General features: G+C 36.6%; 2 protein-coding genes across 6 annotated transcripts in view; both read right to left on the bottom strand.

The window, feature by feature from the left end:
* Positions 1 to 7,311, bottom strand: part of CYP27C1 (cytochrome P450 family 27 subfamily C member 1) — a 45,990-nt gene extending 38,679 nt beyond the window's left edge. Inside the window, exon 1 of the mRNA XM_077861293.1 lies at positions 7,175 to 7,311. Within this exon, the coding sequence (XP_077717419.1) occupies positions 7,175 to 7,199 (25 nt within the window). The 5' untranslated portion in view covers positions 7,200 to 7,311. The remainder of the gene's footprint in view (positions 1 to 7,174) is intronic.
* Positions 1 to 17,011, bottom strand: part of ERCC3 (ERCC excision repair 3, TFIIH core complex helicase subunit) — a 56,791-nt gene that overhangs the window by 6,367 nt on the left and 33,413 nt on the right. For 2 of the 5 annotated variants that reach the window (XR_013359003.1, XR_013359006.1), the window contains 2 exons: positions 10,150 to 10,203; positions 7,175 to 8,254 (listed from right to left, as the gene is read on the bottom strand). The exons of 1 other annotated variant lie outside the window; for it this stretch is intronic. The gene's annotated coding sequence lies outside the window, so the exon portion shown is untranslated. The remainder of the gene's footprint in view (positions 1 to 7,174; positions 8,255 to 10,149; positions 10,204 to 17,011) is intronic. 2 more of the 5 variants (XR_013359004.1, XR_013359005.1) reach the window with 1 other exon arrangement.

Here is a 17,011-nt window from a genome sequence, read left to right as displayed (position 1 = left end):
CTCTGACTTCTTTTGGAAAGAGCCTCTGAAATCCCTGTGGGATTTAGAAGTATGGGAATATGATCTCCATTCTACGGATGTGGAAATTGAGGTGCAGGAAACTATGTGACTGAAAATAAGGTAACATTTCTGGTCACCCACCACCATACATCTGAAGGTCTCCATCGACATTTCATTGTCTCCTCCTCTTCAAATGAGAAAACTGAGAAGAGAAACTACTTGGCCATGTCACACAGCTGGGAATGAGAAACTGGCTTTACCTGTGTGTAGGGCGAGGCTGGGCTCAGACTGCATGCAGCAAGTCTTAGAGTGGAGGGGCCTGGCTCTGTGTACCCAAGCGGCACAGCCAGTCAGCTTCCAGGCTAAATTCTGACCTGTGTTCTCCTGCTTTCCGGGGCAGAGAAAGAACAAAGACTGACTGATGTTCTGGGCATGAGCAGAGGGTGCCCAGTGGTGACTGCTAGGTGTAGGAAACAGCCTTCTGCCATGCTTGGCCTTCCCTTTCACACATGCCCAGGGTCAGAGCCTCCAGAGGAGCAAAAGGTAACCTGGAAACCTCAGCATGTTAGTGGGAGATGGGGGCTCCTGAGACAGGCATGACTGCTGGAAACAGTCATGAAGAGACTTCCAGGAAGAGAAGCAGACCTCCTGGTTGACTCTCAACTTAGTGATGCCTTGGGTCTGTCACTGCATTATTGCTGTTTTGCTTCTAATCATTTTTAAAGACCCATGGTTTGCCCTACACTGAGAATCAGTATTTCCCCACAAAATCACCCTAACTTCATGGAGGCCTGAGGCCCTTGTCAGGCCAATGAGAAGAGTGCACAGGTTTTTGCTGTCCATGAACATCTTCTCAGCCTGTAAAGAAGGCCCTGAACTATGTAGGAGCCCAGGCACTGAAATACACCCTGACAAAAGTAGGCCACTAACAAGACATTTGGTGCAAGACAGACCTACTCAGAATCAAACTGTCCTCTCAACAGTGGAAGCAACAGTGTTAATAATAATTCACTGAGCATTTGCTATGGGCCAGGCATTCATTACACAGACCTCCTCACGCAGCTTCTCAATTATCATAAAAATCTCCACTTTATACAGCAAAAACAGACGTTCACAGAGGTTTAACAAGACCACGGCCACCCAGCAGTAAGCAGTGCAATCAAGATTCACTGCAGGCCTTGAGCTGCAAGCCCACAAATTTAGCCAAGCACTATACGCTTTCAGTTGGGCTTCCACACCACAGTATCAGAGGGCAAGGCAGGAGCAGTAAATGGTCTCTGAAAAATACCCTAGCATGTGTGAAGCAATACTGTATGGAAAAAACACTACCTTAGACGTCTTCTAATGTTGTAGATCTTTGACAATCTGAGTTTTGGCCAAGCCTGTACCTTGCTACTTGTTCTTGAGGAATGCACCCAAGCCTCTTACCTCTGTGTCAGATAGGTGAGACAAAGGATGGTCTGAAGAAATAAATTCTAAGTTGAGATCTTAATATATCTCAGAAAATCTTCTTTAAGATGAGAAATTTGTCAGGGAGCAGTAGAGTTTATTATTATTAGTGAAGATCCGCTATGGAAATTTTTTAAGGGAAAACAAAAATTTTTTAAGGGAAAACAAAAATTCCAGATAAGAAATTAGAGGAAGAAAAAAGCAAAAAGTAAAAGATTGTTTGCACCCAACACATTACTTTTCCTAGAAAGTGCTTCTACCCCGGGACTCTCCAACCTCAGAAGAAGAGACAGAGGCAGTGGACAGGGCCTGCCTCAAATGGCACTGATGCTGCCAGTGTTCAGCAACTGCCACTGACAAAAATGTAGAGACAGGCGACACACAAACTTGCCTCTGTCTCAGGCTAGGAGGGCCTGGTGGGACATAGGCAAGGTATGTGAATGGATGATTCCCAAAGTCACCTGTAGGGTGGAGAAAATCCACTCTTAGCCACTGAGCTCTCACTGCCTCCCTTCTCTTCCCGGATTCTCTTGCTGGCCACTCCCAGGCAGAGAGGGAAAGTACCAAGAGCCTTTAGAGACCACTGACCAGGTTCAAATCCTGGGTTTTCCAGCAGCTTAATTAACCTCTCTGAGACCCAGTGTTTTTATCTGAAAAATGGAGGTGATAATAATTAGGCATATGACAAAAAACATTCATAAGAAAATCCATAATCTCATATTCAGTGAAGAAAGACTAAAGCTTTCTCCCTAATATCAAACACAAGGATATATGCCCTTGCTATTTCTATTCAACATTGTACTAGACATCCGGGCCAGGGCAATTAGATAAGAAAAAGAAAAAGAAAAAAAAAAAGTAACCCATATTGGAAAGGAAGAAGTAAAGCTATATGTTTGCAAATTGTAAGGAACACACACACATATATATACACACTCCAAATATTTAAGCTAATAAATGAATTCAGCAAAGTTGCAGGACACAAGGTCAATGTACAAAATTGGTTGTATTTCTACACACTAGCAGTGAACAACCCAAAAATAAAACGAAGAAAACAATTCCACCTAAAATAACATCAAAAAGATTAAAATACTTAAGATTAAATTTAACAAAAGTAGTACAAGATGTGGACACTAGAAACTATAAATATTACTGAAATAAATTGTATTTTATTTGTGCTATACTGATGATTACAGCTTTTCTATTTTATTTTACTTGTATTCTATTTTTTTATTTAAATTCAATTTGCCAACATATAGTATAACACTCAGTGCTCATCTCATCAGGTGCCCTCCTTAGTGCCTGTCACCCTGATGTAAATTTTAAAAGAAATCAATGAAATGTCATCCATATACACGAGCTGAGAGACTTCACTTAATATCATTAAGATGGCAGTACTCTCCCAAATGATCTACTAATTCAGTGTAATCCCTATCAAAATTGTAGCTGCCTTTTTTGCAGAAATTGACAACCAGATCCTAAAATTTGTATAGAAATGCAGAGGCTCAGACTAACCAAAAAAACTTAAAAAAGAATAACAAAGTTGGAGGATTCATACTTCCTTATTTCAAAACTTACTATGTAGTCAAGATTACTACATAACCAAGGTGATGCAGTACTGGCATAATGATAGACACTTCATCAATGAGGTAGAATTGAGTCCAGAAATAAACCCATTTATCTATGGGCAATTTATTTTCAACAAGTTTGCCAATATAATTAAGTGGAGAAAAAATCTTTTCCACAGATGATGCTGGGACTACTGGGTAATCACATGCAAAAGAATAAAGTTTGACTCCTGTCTCATGCCATCTGCAAAGAGTAACTCAAATATAGGCCAAAGATCTAAATGTAACAGAGCCAAAACTATAAAACCCTTAGAAGAAAACATAGGTGTAAATGTTTATGAACTTGGACTGGGTAATGGTTCCTTAGATAAGACACCTAAAGCACAAACAACAAAAGAAAATTAAGGGGCAACTGGCTGGCTCAGTTGGTAGAGCATGTGACTCTTGATCTTGGAGTAATGAGTTCAAGCTCATGCCCAGCATAGAGCCTACTTTAAAAAAAAAAAAAAAAAGTAAGTTGCAGTTCATCAAAATTTAAACTATTTGTGTTTCAAAGAAAGTGAAGAAAAAAAAAGTGAAATGGCAACCCAGATTTCCAATTTCCTTTTATGACATATAAGGAGCTTGGAAGTCATCACTCTTGTACTAACAACAAGAAACAAAATTAATAAGTTTCTTAGACCCAAGAGCGAACTGAGGTCACAGGGCAAGCTGCTACCCCACACATTGTTGAGAGAATCACAACATACCAGAGATGAAGCCCAAGAGCAGAAGCTCTGCAGGAAGTAGTACCAGGATAGGAAAATTGAAACTGCAATTGATGAATTGCTGGAGGCTCAGTGTGGGCAAGTTTGAGACCAAAGCACCAGGTGTACATTCATAGGGAAGCCCTCAAACTTTTGTGAGTTTTACCTCCAGGAGCCTTTTCAGGTTCTGACAATGAAGATCCAAGAAAAAAATCTCACAATACTTAAAGAATTGGAAGGGGTATTGGGGGAAGTCATTGAGATATGACCACCAATCAACCCAGGAGCTGGAACTGGGCAATTGGAGGCTCCCCACTCCTCCCCCCTTTGGAATGTGTGTTCCAATTGCTTTCCCTGTTCCCATAAGCTGCCCCAAAGATACAGCCTTGAGATAGAAATGTGGTGTTGAGACTATCTAGATGGTATGCATGACAGCACCCAGTTAAGACATCTACATAAACATTAAGATTCTGGTGGATCAAGTTCAGAAATCTACTCATTTTGCAGCTGCCCAAGACAAATCTCATAAGTCTTGCTTATGAAATCTGCCAAACAAGCTAGAGGGCTCTGCCTCTCACTTTGGTCTCTCCCTGCCCTTTATGTATTGAGGGTTGGTTTCAGATTTCACTCAGGAAGCTCCCAAAGAAGTTGCAGACTAACAAGGGGAAATACATTAGAACACTCCATTTTTAATAAGGTCAGCTTTCAAGAAAAGCTATTTTACCAGAGCCTAACTGACTGAGGTTTTATCCATGCCTAGCCAATCTGGGGGAAGAGAGATAGTCAACTACAGCCCACTCTAGCCTTCCCATCCCACATAAGGGGACAGTGGATCTGAGAAGCTCCTGAGAAGGCCACAGCACAGGCTCACTAAAAGACTGAGACCTAATCATGAGATGAGAGAATGTTTCCCTTCCCACACATCTTACTGGGGCATCAGTAGAGCTCCTGTGTGATAAGGGGAGACAAAACCAAAAAAAAAAAAAAAGAGAGAGAGAGAGAGAGAGAAAGGTTAGCCTCTGACAAAGCTACAGTAAACACAGCCTAACTCCTAGATGGGTAAACATAAAGCTTCACACTAATGGCCTATTTACCTCAGCTCCTTTTACCCACTATGTCATGTCAGGCATTCAACAGAAAATTACAAGGAAATCCTAAAAGACAAAAAACACTTTGAAGAGAGAGAGCAAAGATCAGAACCAGACTCAGGTATGGATGGCAGATATATGGGAATCATCAGACTATGAATTTAAAATAACTGTGATTAATATGCTAAGGACTATAATGCAAAAAAGTAGACAACATGAAAGAGTAGATGGGCAATGTAAGCAGAGAGATGGAAACTCTAAGAAAGAATTGGAAGTTAATGCTAGAAATCATAAACACTGTAAAGAAATGAAGAATGCCAGGCTTACCAACAGACTGATCACAGCCCAAGAAAGAATCAGTGAACTTGAAGAAATATCAAAACTGCTAAAACCGAAATACAAAGAGAAATACGAATAACAAAGAACAGAATATCTAAAAACTATGGGACAATTTAAAAAGGTGTAACACCTGCATAATGGAAATACAAGAAGAAAAAAGAAAGGAACAGAAGAAATATTTGAAGTAATAATGACTGAGAATTCTCCGAAATTAATGACAGACACCAAACTACTGATCTGGAGGCTCAGAAAATGCCAAACAGGATAAATACAAAAAAAAAAAAAAAATCTATACCTAGGCATATCTTATTCAAACTGCTAAAAATCAAAGACAAAGAGAAAATCTTGAAAGAGACAGAGGGAAAAAACACCTTACCAATAGAGGAGAAATGATAAGAAATATACCAGACCTCTTTTCAGAAACCACGGAAGCAAAAGGACAGTAGTGTGAAATATTTAAGGCATTGAAAAAAAAGAAAAGAAAACCTACCAACCTAGAATTCTGTACTAGAAAAATTATCTTTAAAAAGTGAAAAAGAGGGACACCTGAGTGGCTCAGCGGTTGAGTGTCTGCCTTTGGCCCAGGGAGTGATCCTGGAGTCCCGGGATCAAGTCCCACATCAGGCTCCCTGCATGGAGCCTGCTTCTCCTTCTGCCTGTGTCTCTGCCTCTGTCTCTCCATAAGTAAATAAATAAGTAAATTTATAAGTATATAAGTAAATAAATAATAAGTAAATAAATTCTTTTAAAAAAAAGTGAAAGAGAGGTATCTGGCTGGCTCAGTCAGAGAAGCATGGGTCCTGAGTTCTCAGAGGTCATGGGTTTGAGCCCCATATTGGATGTAGAGATTACTTAAATAAATAAAATGTTTTTTTTTTTTAATAAAGGGAAAGAGAAAGACTTTCAGACAAATAAAAATCAGAGAATTTGTCACCAACTATCTACTTTGCAAGAAACATCAAACAAAATTCTTCTTTGGGAAGAAAATTATGTAAGTCAGGAATCTGTATCTACATAAAGGAAGAGTATTAAAAAAGGAATAAATGGGGGCACTGGGTGGCTCAGTTGGGTGTCTGCCTTCAGTTCAGGTCATGATCTCAGAGTTTTGGGATCGAGCCCCACAGCAGGCTCTCTGCTCAGCAGGGAGTCTGCTTCTCCTCTTCTTTTCCCTCTGCCCCTAATCCTGCTTATGCTCTTGCTATCTCTCTCTCTCTCTCTTACTCTCACTCTCATAAATAAATAAATACTTTTTTTAAAAAAAAAGAAAATAAATGAAGATAAAGTAAAATATTTTGTTTGTATTATTCTTATTGATCTAATAGATAAGTTTGTTCAAAAAAATAGCAACAAAATATCCAGTGACAACAGTTTATAGAGAAGTGAAATAAATGGCAGCAATGCTGTAAGGGACAGGAGGGAGGATTTAGGAATCCTCAGTACTAGCACTACCTGTGAATTGGTATAGTGTTATTTGAAAAAAGACTTGAATTAGTTGCAAATGTATTTTGCAAATTCAAATACAACCATTACAAAAAGTGAACAAACAAATATAATTGATGCACTAAGAAAGCGGAGAACGTGGAATTCTATAAAATGCTCAATTAAAACCAGGAAAGGTAGAAAAAGAAACAAAGAACAGGACAAAGAATAGAAAATGATAACAAATATGGTAAAACAGTAATCCAACCATAGCAATAATCACTTAAACATCAGTGGTCTAACACATCAGTTAAAAGACAGGAACATCAGAGTGGATAAAAAGTCAAGCCCAACTATCTATTGTCCACAAAAAAAAAAAACAAAAAAACACTTCACTTTAAGTAGATTTGAAAGAAAGGCGAGGGAGAAACAAGAAAGAAAAAAAAAAGAAAGAAAGAAAGAAAGAAAGAAGAAGAAAGAAAGAAAGAAAGAAAGAAAGAAAGAAAGAAAGAAAGAAGAAAGAAAGAAAGAAAATACATTCATTTTGGAGAAAAGAATTCAGGGGTACCTGGGTAGCATAGTTGGTTAAGCATAGGACTGCTGGTTTCAGCTCAGGTCATGATCTCAGGGTAGTGGGACTGAACCCCATGTCATGCTCCATACACAGCACAGAGCCTGCTGGAGATTCTCTCTCCATCTGCCCCTCATACTCATGTTTTCTCTCTATAAAATAAATAAATGAATCTTAAGAAAACAGTTCAGGTCAAGGAAAAGTTATCAGGAATAAAGAGAGACATTACATAATAATAAAGGGATCAGTTCTCCAAGAAGACAATTATCCTTACTATGTATGTGCCTAACAACAGAGCATCAAAATACATGAGGCAAAAACTGATAGAACTGCAAGGAACAATAGATGAATTGACTATTAATCAGTAACTGACAGATCCATCAGGCAGAAAATCAGTAGAGACATAGTTGAAGTGAACAGTACCATAAATCAAACTGCATCTAATTGACATCTATAGATGACTACATCCAACAAGAGCAGAAAATATATTTTTTCAAGCTTATACAGAATATTTACCAATATAGACATATTCTGGGCTGTAAAACACATCTTAATAAGTTCAAAAGAATGAAAATTATACAAAGTATGCAATCAAACCACAACAGAATTAACTTAGAAATGGGTACCAGAATAATATCTATAAATCCCAAATACTTGGAGATTAAACAACATACTTCTAAATAATTCATGAACCAAAGTAGTCTCAAGATAAATTTCAAACTAAATGAAAATAAACATACAACTCATCAAAAGTTGTGGGACGGATGCATTGAAAGTAGTGCTTAGAAGGAAATGTATAGCATTGAATTCACATGTTAGGAAAGAAAGAAGATTTAAAATCAATACTCTAAGGATAACTCAGATTATTGATTTTAAATCCATCTAGTTACCTTGGGAAACTGGAAAAGAAGAGCACATTAAATCCAAAACAAGCAAAGCACATTAAATGCAAAGCAAGCAGAAAAAAATAAATAGAAAAATTAGAGCAGAGGAATGCCTGGCTGGCTCAGTTGGTAGAGCATCTGAGTCTTCATCTCAGGGTCATGACTTTGAGTCTCACATTGGGTGGAGAGATCACTAAAAAAAACAAAAACAAAATAAAAAACAAAAACAGAGCAGAAATTAATGCAATCGAAAACAGGAAATCAATAAAAGAAACAAAACCAAAAGCTTTGAAAAGATCAATAAAATTGATAAACCTCTAGTCATGTTGACTAATAAGCAGGAAAAAGATAAATTATTAATATCAGAAATAAAAGAGGAACTATCACATCAAAAGGACAATAAAGGAGTATTATGAACAATTCTATGCCTATAAACTTGATAGCCTGGATGAAATGGACCGATTTCTTTTTTTTTTTTTTTTTAAAGAGAAAGATGAAGATTTTTTAAAAAGATTATTTATTTATTCACGAGAGACACAGAGAGAGAGAGAGGCAAAGAAGACACAGGCAGAGGGAGAAGCAGGCTCCATGCAGGGAGCCTGACATGGCACTCGATCCGGGTCTCCAGGATCAGGCCCTGGGCAGAAGGCTGCGCTAAACTGCTGAGCCACTGGGGCTGCCCAAATGGACCGATTTCTTGAAAGACACAATCTACCAAACTCACACAAGGAGAAATAGATAACCTAAAGATGACTATATCTATTAAACAAATTGAATCAATAATTAATAACTTTCAAAAACAGAAAGCAACAGGCCTGGATGGGTTCACTGGTGCATTCTACCAAACATTAAAGAAGAAATTATACTAATTTTTTACAATCTCTTCTAGAAAAAAAAAAACAGAAGGAATACTTTCTAACTAATTCTACGGGACCAGTATTACTCTATATAAAACAGAAAAAGTCATTACAAGAAAGGAAAACCACAGACCAATATCTGTCATGAACATAAGAAGCAAATATCTTAACAAAATATTAATAAATTGATTCCAACCATGTATAAGAGAATTACACATCAAAATCAAGTGGGAATGATTCCACATATATACAGTTCAAGATTTGAAAATCAATTAATGCAATCCATCACATCAATAGGCTAAAGAAGAAAAATCATGATCATATCAATAGAAACAAAAAGCATAGGACAAAATCCAACACCCATTCATGATAAAAACTCTCAACAAACTGGGATAGAGGGAAAATTCCTCAGTTTAATAAAGGAAATCCACAGATAACATCATATTTAATAGTGAGAAACTAAATGTTTTCCTGCTAAGATCAGGAATAAGGGAAGGATGTCTGTTCTCACCACACCTGTTCAACGTCATACTAGAAATCCATGCTAATGCAATATGGTAAGAAAAGGAAATAAAATATATACAGATTAGGTAGAAAGAAATAAAACCGTCTTTGTTTGCAGATGACATGATTATCCATGTAGAAAATCCCAAAGGATCAAAAAAAACCCTCATAGAATGAATAAGCAATTACAGTAAGGTTGCAAGATACAAAATTAATATATACATCAGTTTTTTTTATATACTAGCAATGAACAGTTGGAAATTGAAATTAAAAACAGAATACCATTTACATTAGCAAATGAAATATTAAGTATACATCTAATAAAATATGTACAAGCTCTATATGAATAATACTACAAAACTCTGATGAAAGAAGCCAAAGATCTAAACAAATGGAGAGATATTCCATTATACAGCTAGAAAGACCCAATATTGTCAATATGCCAGTTCTTCCCAACTTGATCTATAGATTCAGTCCCAATCAAAATCCTAGCAAGTTATTTTGTGGCTATTGACAAACTGACTCTAAAGTTTATATGGAGATGCAAAAGACCCAGAACAGCCAACAAAAATGAAGAACACAGTTGCAGGACAGACGCTACCCAACTTCCAAGACCTACATAAAGCTACAATAATCAAGACAATGTGATATTGGTGAAAGAATAGACAAATATTTTGATGAAACAGAATAGACAGCCCAGAAATAGATCCTTACAAAAGCCACTGACCTTTCACAAAGAAGCAAAAGCAATATGATGGACAACGTCTTTCAACAAATGGTGCTGGAACAGAAGAACAAGAATTATTAATAATTTTTTAAAAACCCCTCTAAAAAATATAAAAAATAAAAAAAATAAAAAAATAAAAGACCCCTCTACCTGGAAATTAAATAACCTTCTATCAAAATCCCTGAGCAAAGGGAACAATTCAAACCAAAATTATGAAATTTCTTTTAAAAATTGATAATGAAAACTAATAGTACAATCCATCATTTAAAGCAGTGATCAGAGGAAAATTTGTAGCCTTTAACATTTTTATCAATAAAAATGGAAGAATTTAGGTTTGCAGTTCAAAGAGCTGAGAAAGAAGAAAGAAACTAATAAAAAATGAAAGCAGAAATTAATGAGGCAGAGAATCAAGAAACAATAGATCCAATTAGTAAATGAAAATCCTGGTTTCTTGGGGGGAGGAATTAAGAAAACAGACAAACTGCTACTTGTATTTACCGAAGAAAAAAAAAGGAGTACAAGTATACAAAGTAAATATTAAATGGAGAAATAACTATTGAAACAGAAGAGATTTTTAAAATCCTAAAGGACTATTTCTCAGACCTCTATGAAAATATTGAAAACCTATGTGAAGTGGATAACTTCCTATGAAAATACAGTTCATCAAAAGTGACTCCATTAGAAGTAGACAGTTTAAACCGACTGATTTCTGTAGAAGTAGAAAAAATTATCCAATTATCCAGGAATTTCCACATTAAAAAAGAACTAAGTCCTCAAAGTTTCACAGGGTTATTTTACCAAATCTTCAAAGACTAGAGAGTTAGTGTTTTACAAATTTTTCCAGAGCATTAAAAATGAAGGAAAATTTATTAACTCTTTTTATAAAAGAGGAATATTACCGGAGCCTGATTAAGATAGTAAAAAAGATTACAAATATCATTCATGAATATTCATGAAAACATTCTAAATAAAATACTAGTGAGCAGAATCCAACACGATATTATGAAAATGATGCAACATAACCAAGTGGGATTTATTCCAGGAATATCAATACAATTTATTGATATTTATTAAATATCAATAAATGAACACGTCATATTTATAGATCTAAGGAGAAAAATCACGTTTATTTCCACAGATGCTGAAAAACCTCTAATAAAAATTATCACCTCAAATTCATTAAAAGTACTCAAAATAGGGATGCCTGGGTTGCTCAGCGGTTGAGTGTCTGCCTTTGGCTCAGGGCATGGTCCTGGGATTCGGGATCAAGTCTCAAATCGGGACTCCCTTGGAGGAGCCTGCTTCTCCCTCTGTTCTTTGCCTCCCTCTTTCTCTGGGTCTCTCATGAATAAATAAATGAAATCTTTTAAAAAATAAAAAAAAATTTTAAAAAGCACTCAAAATAGAGACTGATGGAAATCGATACACATGCATGTGTATACACACGTACACACATACACACAACTTGTGTGCTACAACTAGCATCTCATTTAATGGAGAAATACTGGGGAACTTTCTGGTAAGATCATAAACAACACAAGTTTGCCCTCCATCTCCACTGCTATTCAACATTATCCTGGTGATACGAGGCAGTAAGACAAGAGACTCAATTACAGACATGAGATTTGTTAAAGAAAAAGTAAAATTATATCTATTTTGCAGATGATATGAATGTACAGACTAAACCCTAGGGAACCAGTGAACTACTATTTCAATAAATTAGCAGGCTATCAAATTAGCATATAGAAATCAATAGCCTTCAATTTATACAAACAATAAGCAGTAAGAATATATAATACAGAAAATCCCACTTATATGACAAGAAAATAAATTACTTAGGAGTAAATATAATATGAAATATTTAAAAACTACATGAAGAAAAATTTTTAAGTATGAAAGTAGACTTGAACAAATGGAGAGACATTTCTTGTTCTTGAATAAAATGACTCAGTATTATAAAGATGTCAGTTCTCCCTAAATTAGTTTATAAATTTAATGCAATCCCAAGAAAGATGCTAATAAGTTTTTTAATGGAACTATACAAGTTGATGCTAAATTTCTTTCATATGGAAGAATAAATATGTAATTCAAGAATAGCAAGGAAAACACTAATAGGAAAATATATAATGTGACTAGCCCTATAAATCATTAAAAGATGCTATAAAATTTCTATAATTAGAAAAGTACAGTGCTAACACATGGACAGACAAGTCTGTCATAGTACCAAGCCTATCATGGAAAAATCAGAAGTAATTTCAAGTACATATGAAGCTTTAGTATATCATAAAGGTAGCAACTCAAATCTCTAAGGCAAAAATGGACTTTTGTAATAAATGATGTTGGCACAAAAGATGTTGGAACAAAAAGATAACATTGAACTTTACCCCAAACTTTACCCCTTTATCAAATTCAAGAATAAACTCCAAATGATCAGGATCTAAAGGTAAACTGAATCCATATAAGTATTAGGAGGAAACTAGGTAAATTTCTCCTTATCCAGCATATGGGGAAAGTCTTTCTATGATTCGAAATCCACTAAAAGATTGATAAATTTGCTTAAAACAAAGAAACTGTGGTTTTGCATGGCAAATGTCACCATAAACAAAGTCATAAGACCATCAACACCCTGGGAAAAAATATTTGCAACATAGATTGCAATGCAAGGACCAATATGCCAATATATAAGTAACTTAAAAATTGAGAGGAAAGAAGGGGAGGCGAACAAAGAAAAACTGGCAAAAGACAGGAATGGGCAATTTAAAAATTAATATGTTTAAATGAAAAGATTTTCAACCTCACTCATAAAAGAAAAGCAAATTAAAGCTACACTAAAGTATCATTTCTCACCTATCACATTGGCAAAATTTTAAAATTATAATACATTCTGATGGCGAGGCAATGGATAAACAAGCATCTCATACACTGCTGAAGGGAAAGAGAATTAGTACAACCACCATAAAAGGTAATTTGTGAAATCCAACAAAACTACACTTGCATTTACCTTCTGAATTAGCGATCCCATTTCTAGGAATTCATTCTGAAGATATACTTTCAACAATAAGAAAATACATTGCACGATGTTTACTATTGAAACATTATTTGTAGCTGAAGAATATCGTCAGTAATCTAAATGCCAAATACAGGACAGCGGGCAGCCCGGGTGGCTCAGGGGTTTGGCACTGCCTTCAGCCCAGGGTGTGATCCTGGAGACCCAGGATCGAGTCCCACATCGAGCTCCCTGAATGGAGCCTGCTCTCTCTGCCTCTCTCTCTCTCTCTCTGTGTCTCTCATGAATGAATTAATAAAATCTTTTAAAAAAAAAATACAGGACAGCTGCTTTAGTCTGCTCTGGCTGCTCTAACAAAATACCGTAGAAAGTTCTAAAAGTTGGAAGGGCCAAGACCACAGCACCAGCAGATTGGATGTCTGGTGTGGGCTCACTTGCTGGCTTGCAGATGGCAGTTTCTTCTTTATATGCTCACAAAGCCTTTCCTCTGTGCAAGCGTGTGGAGAGAGGAAGAGAACTCTTGTGTTTCTTGCTCTTATAAGAGTGCCGATCCCATTATGGGGACTCCACCCATGTCTAAATCTAATCACCTCCAAAAAGCCCCACCTTGTAATACCATCACAGTGGGGGTTAGGACTTCAATGTATGCATTTTGAGAGGACACAAACATTTAGTCTATAGTAACAGTGGCTAAATGAACATGGTACCTTCACACAATAGACTACTGTCACTTGTTTAAACAAGAGGAGGCTCTCTATGAATTGATATGATTTTCCAGAGTTTATTAAGTTATAAAAACAAAAAAGCAAGGGCACCTGATTGGCTTGGTCAATAAAGCATGTGACTCTTGATCTCAGGGTCATGACTTCAAGCCTTGAATTGGGTGTAGAGATTACTTAAATAAAAATTTTATTTTTTTAAAGATTTTATTTATTTGAGAGTGAGGAGAGAGAGAGAGAGAGAGAGCATGGGCAGGGTGAGGGGCAGAGGGAGAGGCAGACTCCCCCACTGAGCAGGGAGTTGCATGTGGGGCCGAATTCTGGACCCTGGGATCATAACCTGAGCTGAAAGCAGATGCTTAACCATCTGAGCCACCCAGGTGCACCTTAAATAAAAACTTTAAAAAGCAAAATGCAAAGGATGATCTGCAGTATACTACCTGTGGTATAAGAAAGAAGAAAAAATAATAATGAGGAAAAACAAGAAAATACACATGTATTACTCATTTGAGCAGAAGGAAACACATAAGATAAACTATAAGCTTCGATGGATGCCAATTGGGCATGTCAGGAAATGGATGGAAAAGAAAGGAAATTGAGGGGGGAGTATAAGAAAGTCACTTCTCTGAATGTAATTTTTTTTTTTAAGATTTTATTTATTTGTCCATGAGAGACACAGAGAGAGAGAGGCAGAGACACAGGCAGAGGGAGAAGCAGGCTCCATGCAGGGAGCCCGACATGGGACTCAATCCCAGGACTCCAGGATCAGGCCCCAGGCCAAAAGCATCGCCAAACTGCTGAGCCACCCGGGCTGTGCATCTGAATGTGCAGACTTCTGGAATCATGTTAGTGTTTCACATATTAAAAAAGTAAAATCTACAAGGAGGGGAAAAATTTAATACAAACTAAAATTTAACACCACTAACAAAATAACTCCAAATGAGTCAAACTGCTTATCCAATGAATAACATAACCACACTGAAAGAGGGGGTTGGGGAAAGAACCCAAATTATGTTAGAACACAGTATTAGGATGTATACCCTCAGGCTAAACCCCCAAACATCCCTGAACAAACACCAAACTCTAATTAATAGGCTTCTCTTCTACTGAGGCAAAAATTAACATCTCTGAAACTACTTTATGTACATTCTAGAAATGAGAAAATAGGAAAATAAACTGTGTAAAATGGGAATTGGTTTTCTTACTGTCAGAAAAAGGAACTGTAAATATGAAAGATGAACCTGTGTGTTGAACTGGAATTATAGGTATCAATGTGCATTCATGGGGAGATAAGTAGGTAGGAGGAAGGAAGGAAGGAAGGAAGGACGGAAGGAAGGAAGGAAGTGAGGAAGGAAAGGAGGGAGGGAGAGAGGGAGGGAGGAAAGAAAAGAGGGATTTTTAATGCTATTGAAATTGTATTTTTGTTTCAATTTCCTGTTTGTTTCTAGTTTATAAAAAAAGTAATTGATTTTTTAAAACGATTTTATTTATTTGAGAGAGGGAAACGAGAGTACAAGCATGGGTGGGGGAGGGGCAGAGGGAAAAGGAGAAGCAGACTCCCGGCTGAGCAGGGAGCCAGACATAAGGCTTTTATCCCAGGACCCTGGGATCATGACCTGAGCTGAAGGCAGATGCTTAACTGACTAAGCCACCCAAGCACACCATGTAATTGATTTTTATAGATTGATATTATATCCTGCAATAATGCTAAATTCACTGATAGCCCTAGGAGTTTTTTCTGTAGGTTCTATGAGATTTTTTTATATAATTATGTCATCTGCAAATTTAGTTTTATTCCTTCCTGTCCAATCTGTATGACTTTTACTTTTTTTTTTCTTATCTTATTGCACTTGTTAGAGCCTCTAGTACAATGTCAAATAGAAGTAGTGAAGATGGACATACTTGCCTTTGTCTCTGATCTTAGCAGAAAAGCATTCAGTCTTTCAATATTATGTATGTATGATGTTAGCTGTGGGGTTTTTGTAGGTTCCCTTTATCAGTTTTAAAAAGTTTTCATCTATTCTTGGTTTCCTGAGAATTTCTATCAAGAAAAGGATGTTGGATTTTGTCAAATGTTTTCTTGGTATCTTTTGAGATGATCAGATGGCTTTTTCAATGTAGTAAATAACATTAATTTTCAAATATAAACTTAACTTTGCAATCTTGGGATAAAATCCATTTAGTCCTGATACATTTAGATTCAATTTGCTAAAATTTCTTAAGAATTTTTGCAAGTAAAAAAAAAAAAAAAGAATTTTTGCAGGTATATTTATGAAGGATATTGGTCTGTAGTTTTTGTTTCCTTGAACTGTTTTTATTATCAGTAGTAAAAAGCAATGCTCTCTTCATAGAATGATTTTGCGGGGGAGTGTCATTCATAATATTCACTTATCTTTTTAATATCTGTAGAATTTGTAGTGTTGTCCTCTCTCTTATTCCTGATATTGGTAATTTGTGTCTTTTTTTTTCCTAACCAGTCTGACTAAAAGTTTATTAATTTTATTGATTTTTTCAAAGAATGAGTTTTCAATTTTGTTGGTTTTCTGTACTGTGTTCTGTTTCCCATCTCATGGATTTTCTGCCTTTTAAAAAAAAACCTCTCCGTTGCTTGCTTTGTGTTTTAATTGCTCTTTCTTTTCTAGTTTTTATTTATTCATGAAAGACAGACAGAGAGAGAGAGAGAGAGAGAAGTAGAGACAGAGGCAGAGGGAGAAACAGGCTCCATGCAGGGAACCCAATGTGGGACTCCATCCCAGGACTCCAGGATCATGCCCTGAGCCAAACGCAGACGCTCAACTGCTGAGTCACCCGGGTGTCCCTCTCTTCGCGTTTCTTTTTTTTTTTCTCCTCTCGTTTCTTAAACTGGAAGCTGAATTCATTAATTTAAACTCTTCTTTCAGGGATCCCTGGGTGGTGCAGCGGTTTGGCGCCTGCCTTTGGCCCAGGGCGTGATCCTGGAGACCCGGGATCGAGTCCCACATCGGGCTCCCGGTGCATGGAGCCTGCTTGTGTCTCTGCCTCTCTCGCTCTCTCTGTGACTATCATAAATAAAATAATTTGTTAATAAAATAAAACAACTCTTCATTCCTATTATAGTTTTTTTTTTTTTTTTTAAACTCATGAGAGATACAGAACG

The sequence above is a fragment of the Canis aureus genome, chromosome 20 (assembly GCF_053574225.1).
Source record: "Canis aureus isolate CA01 chromosome 20, VMU_Caureus_v.1.0, whole genome shotgun sequence".
Lineage (NCBI taxonomy): Eukaryota > Metazoa > Chordata > Mammalia > Carnivora > Canidae > Canis > Canis aureus.
The sequence above is the reverse complement of the archived record's forward strand: the minus strand, read 5'-3'. Positions and strand labels throughout refer to the sequence as shown.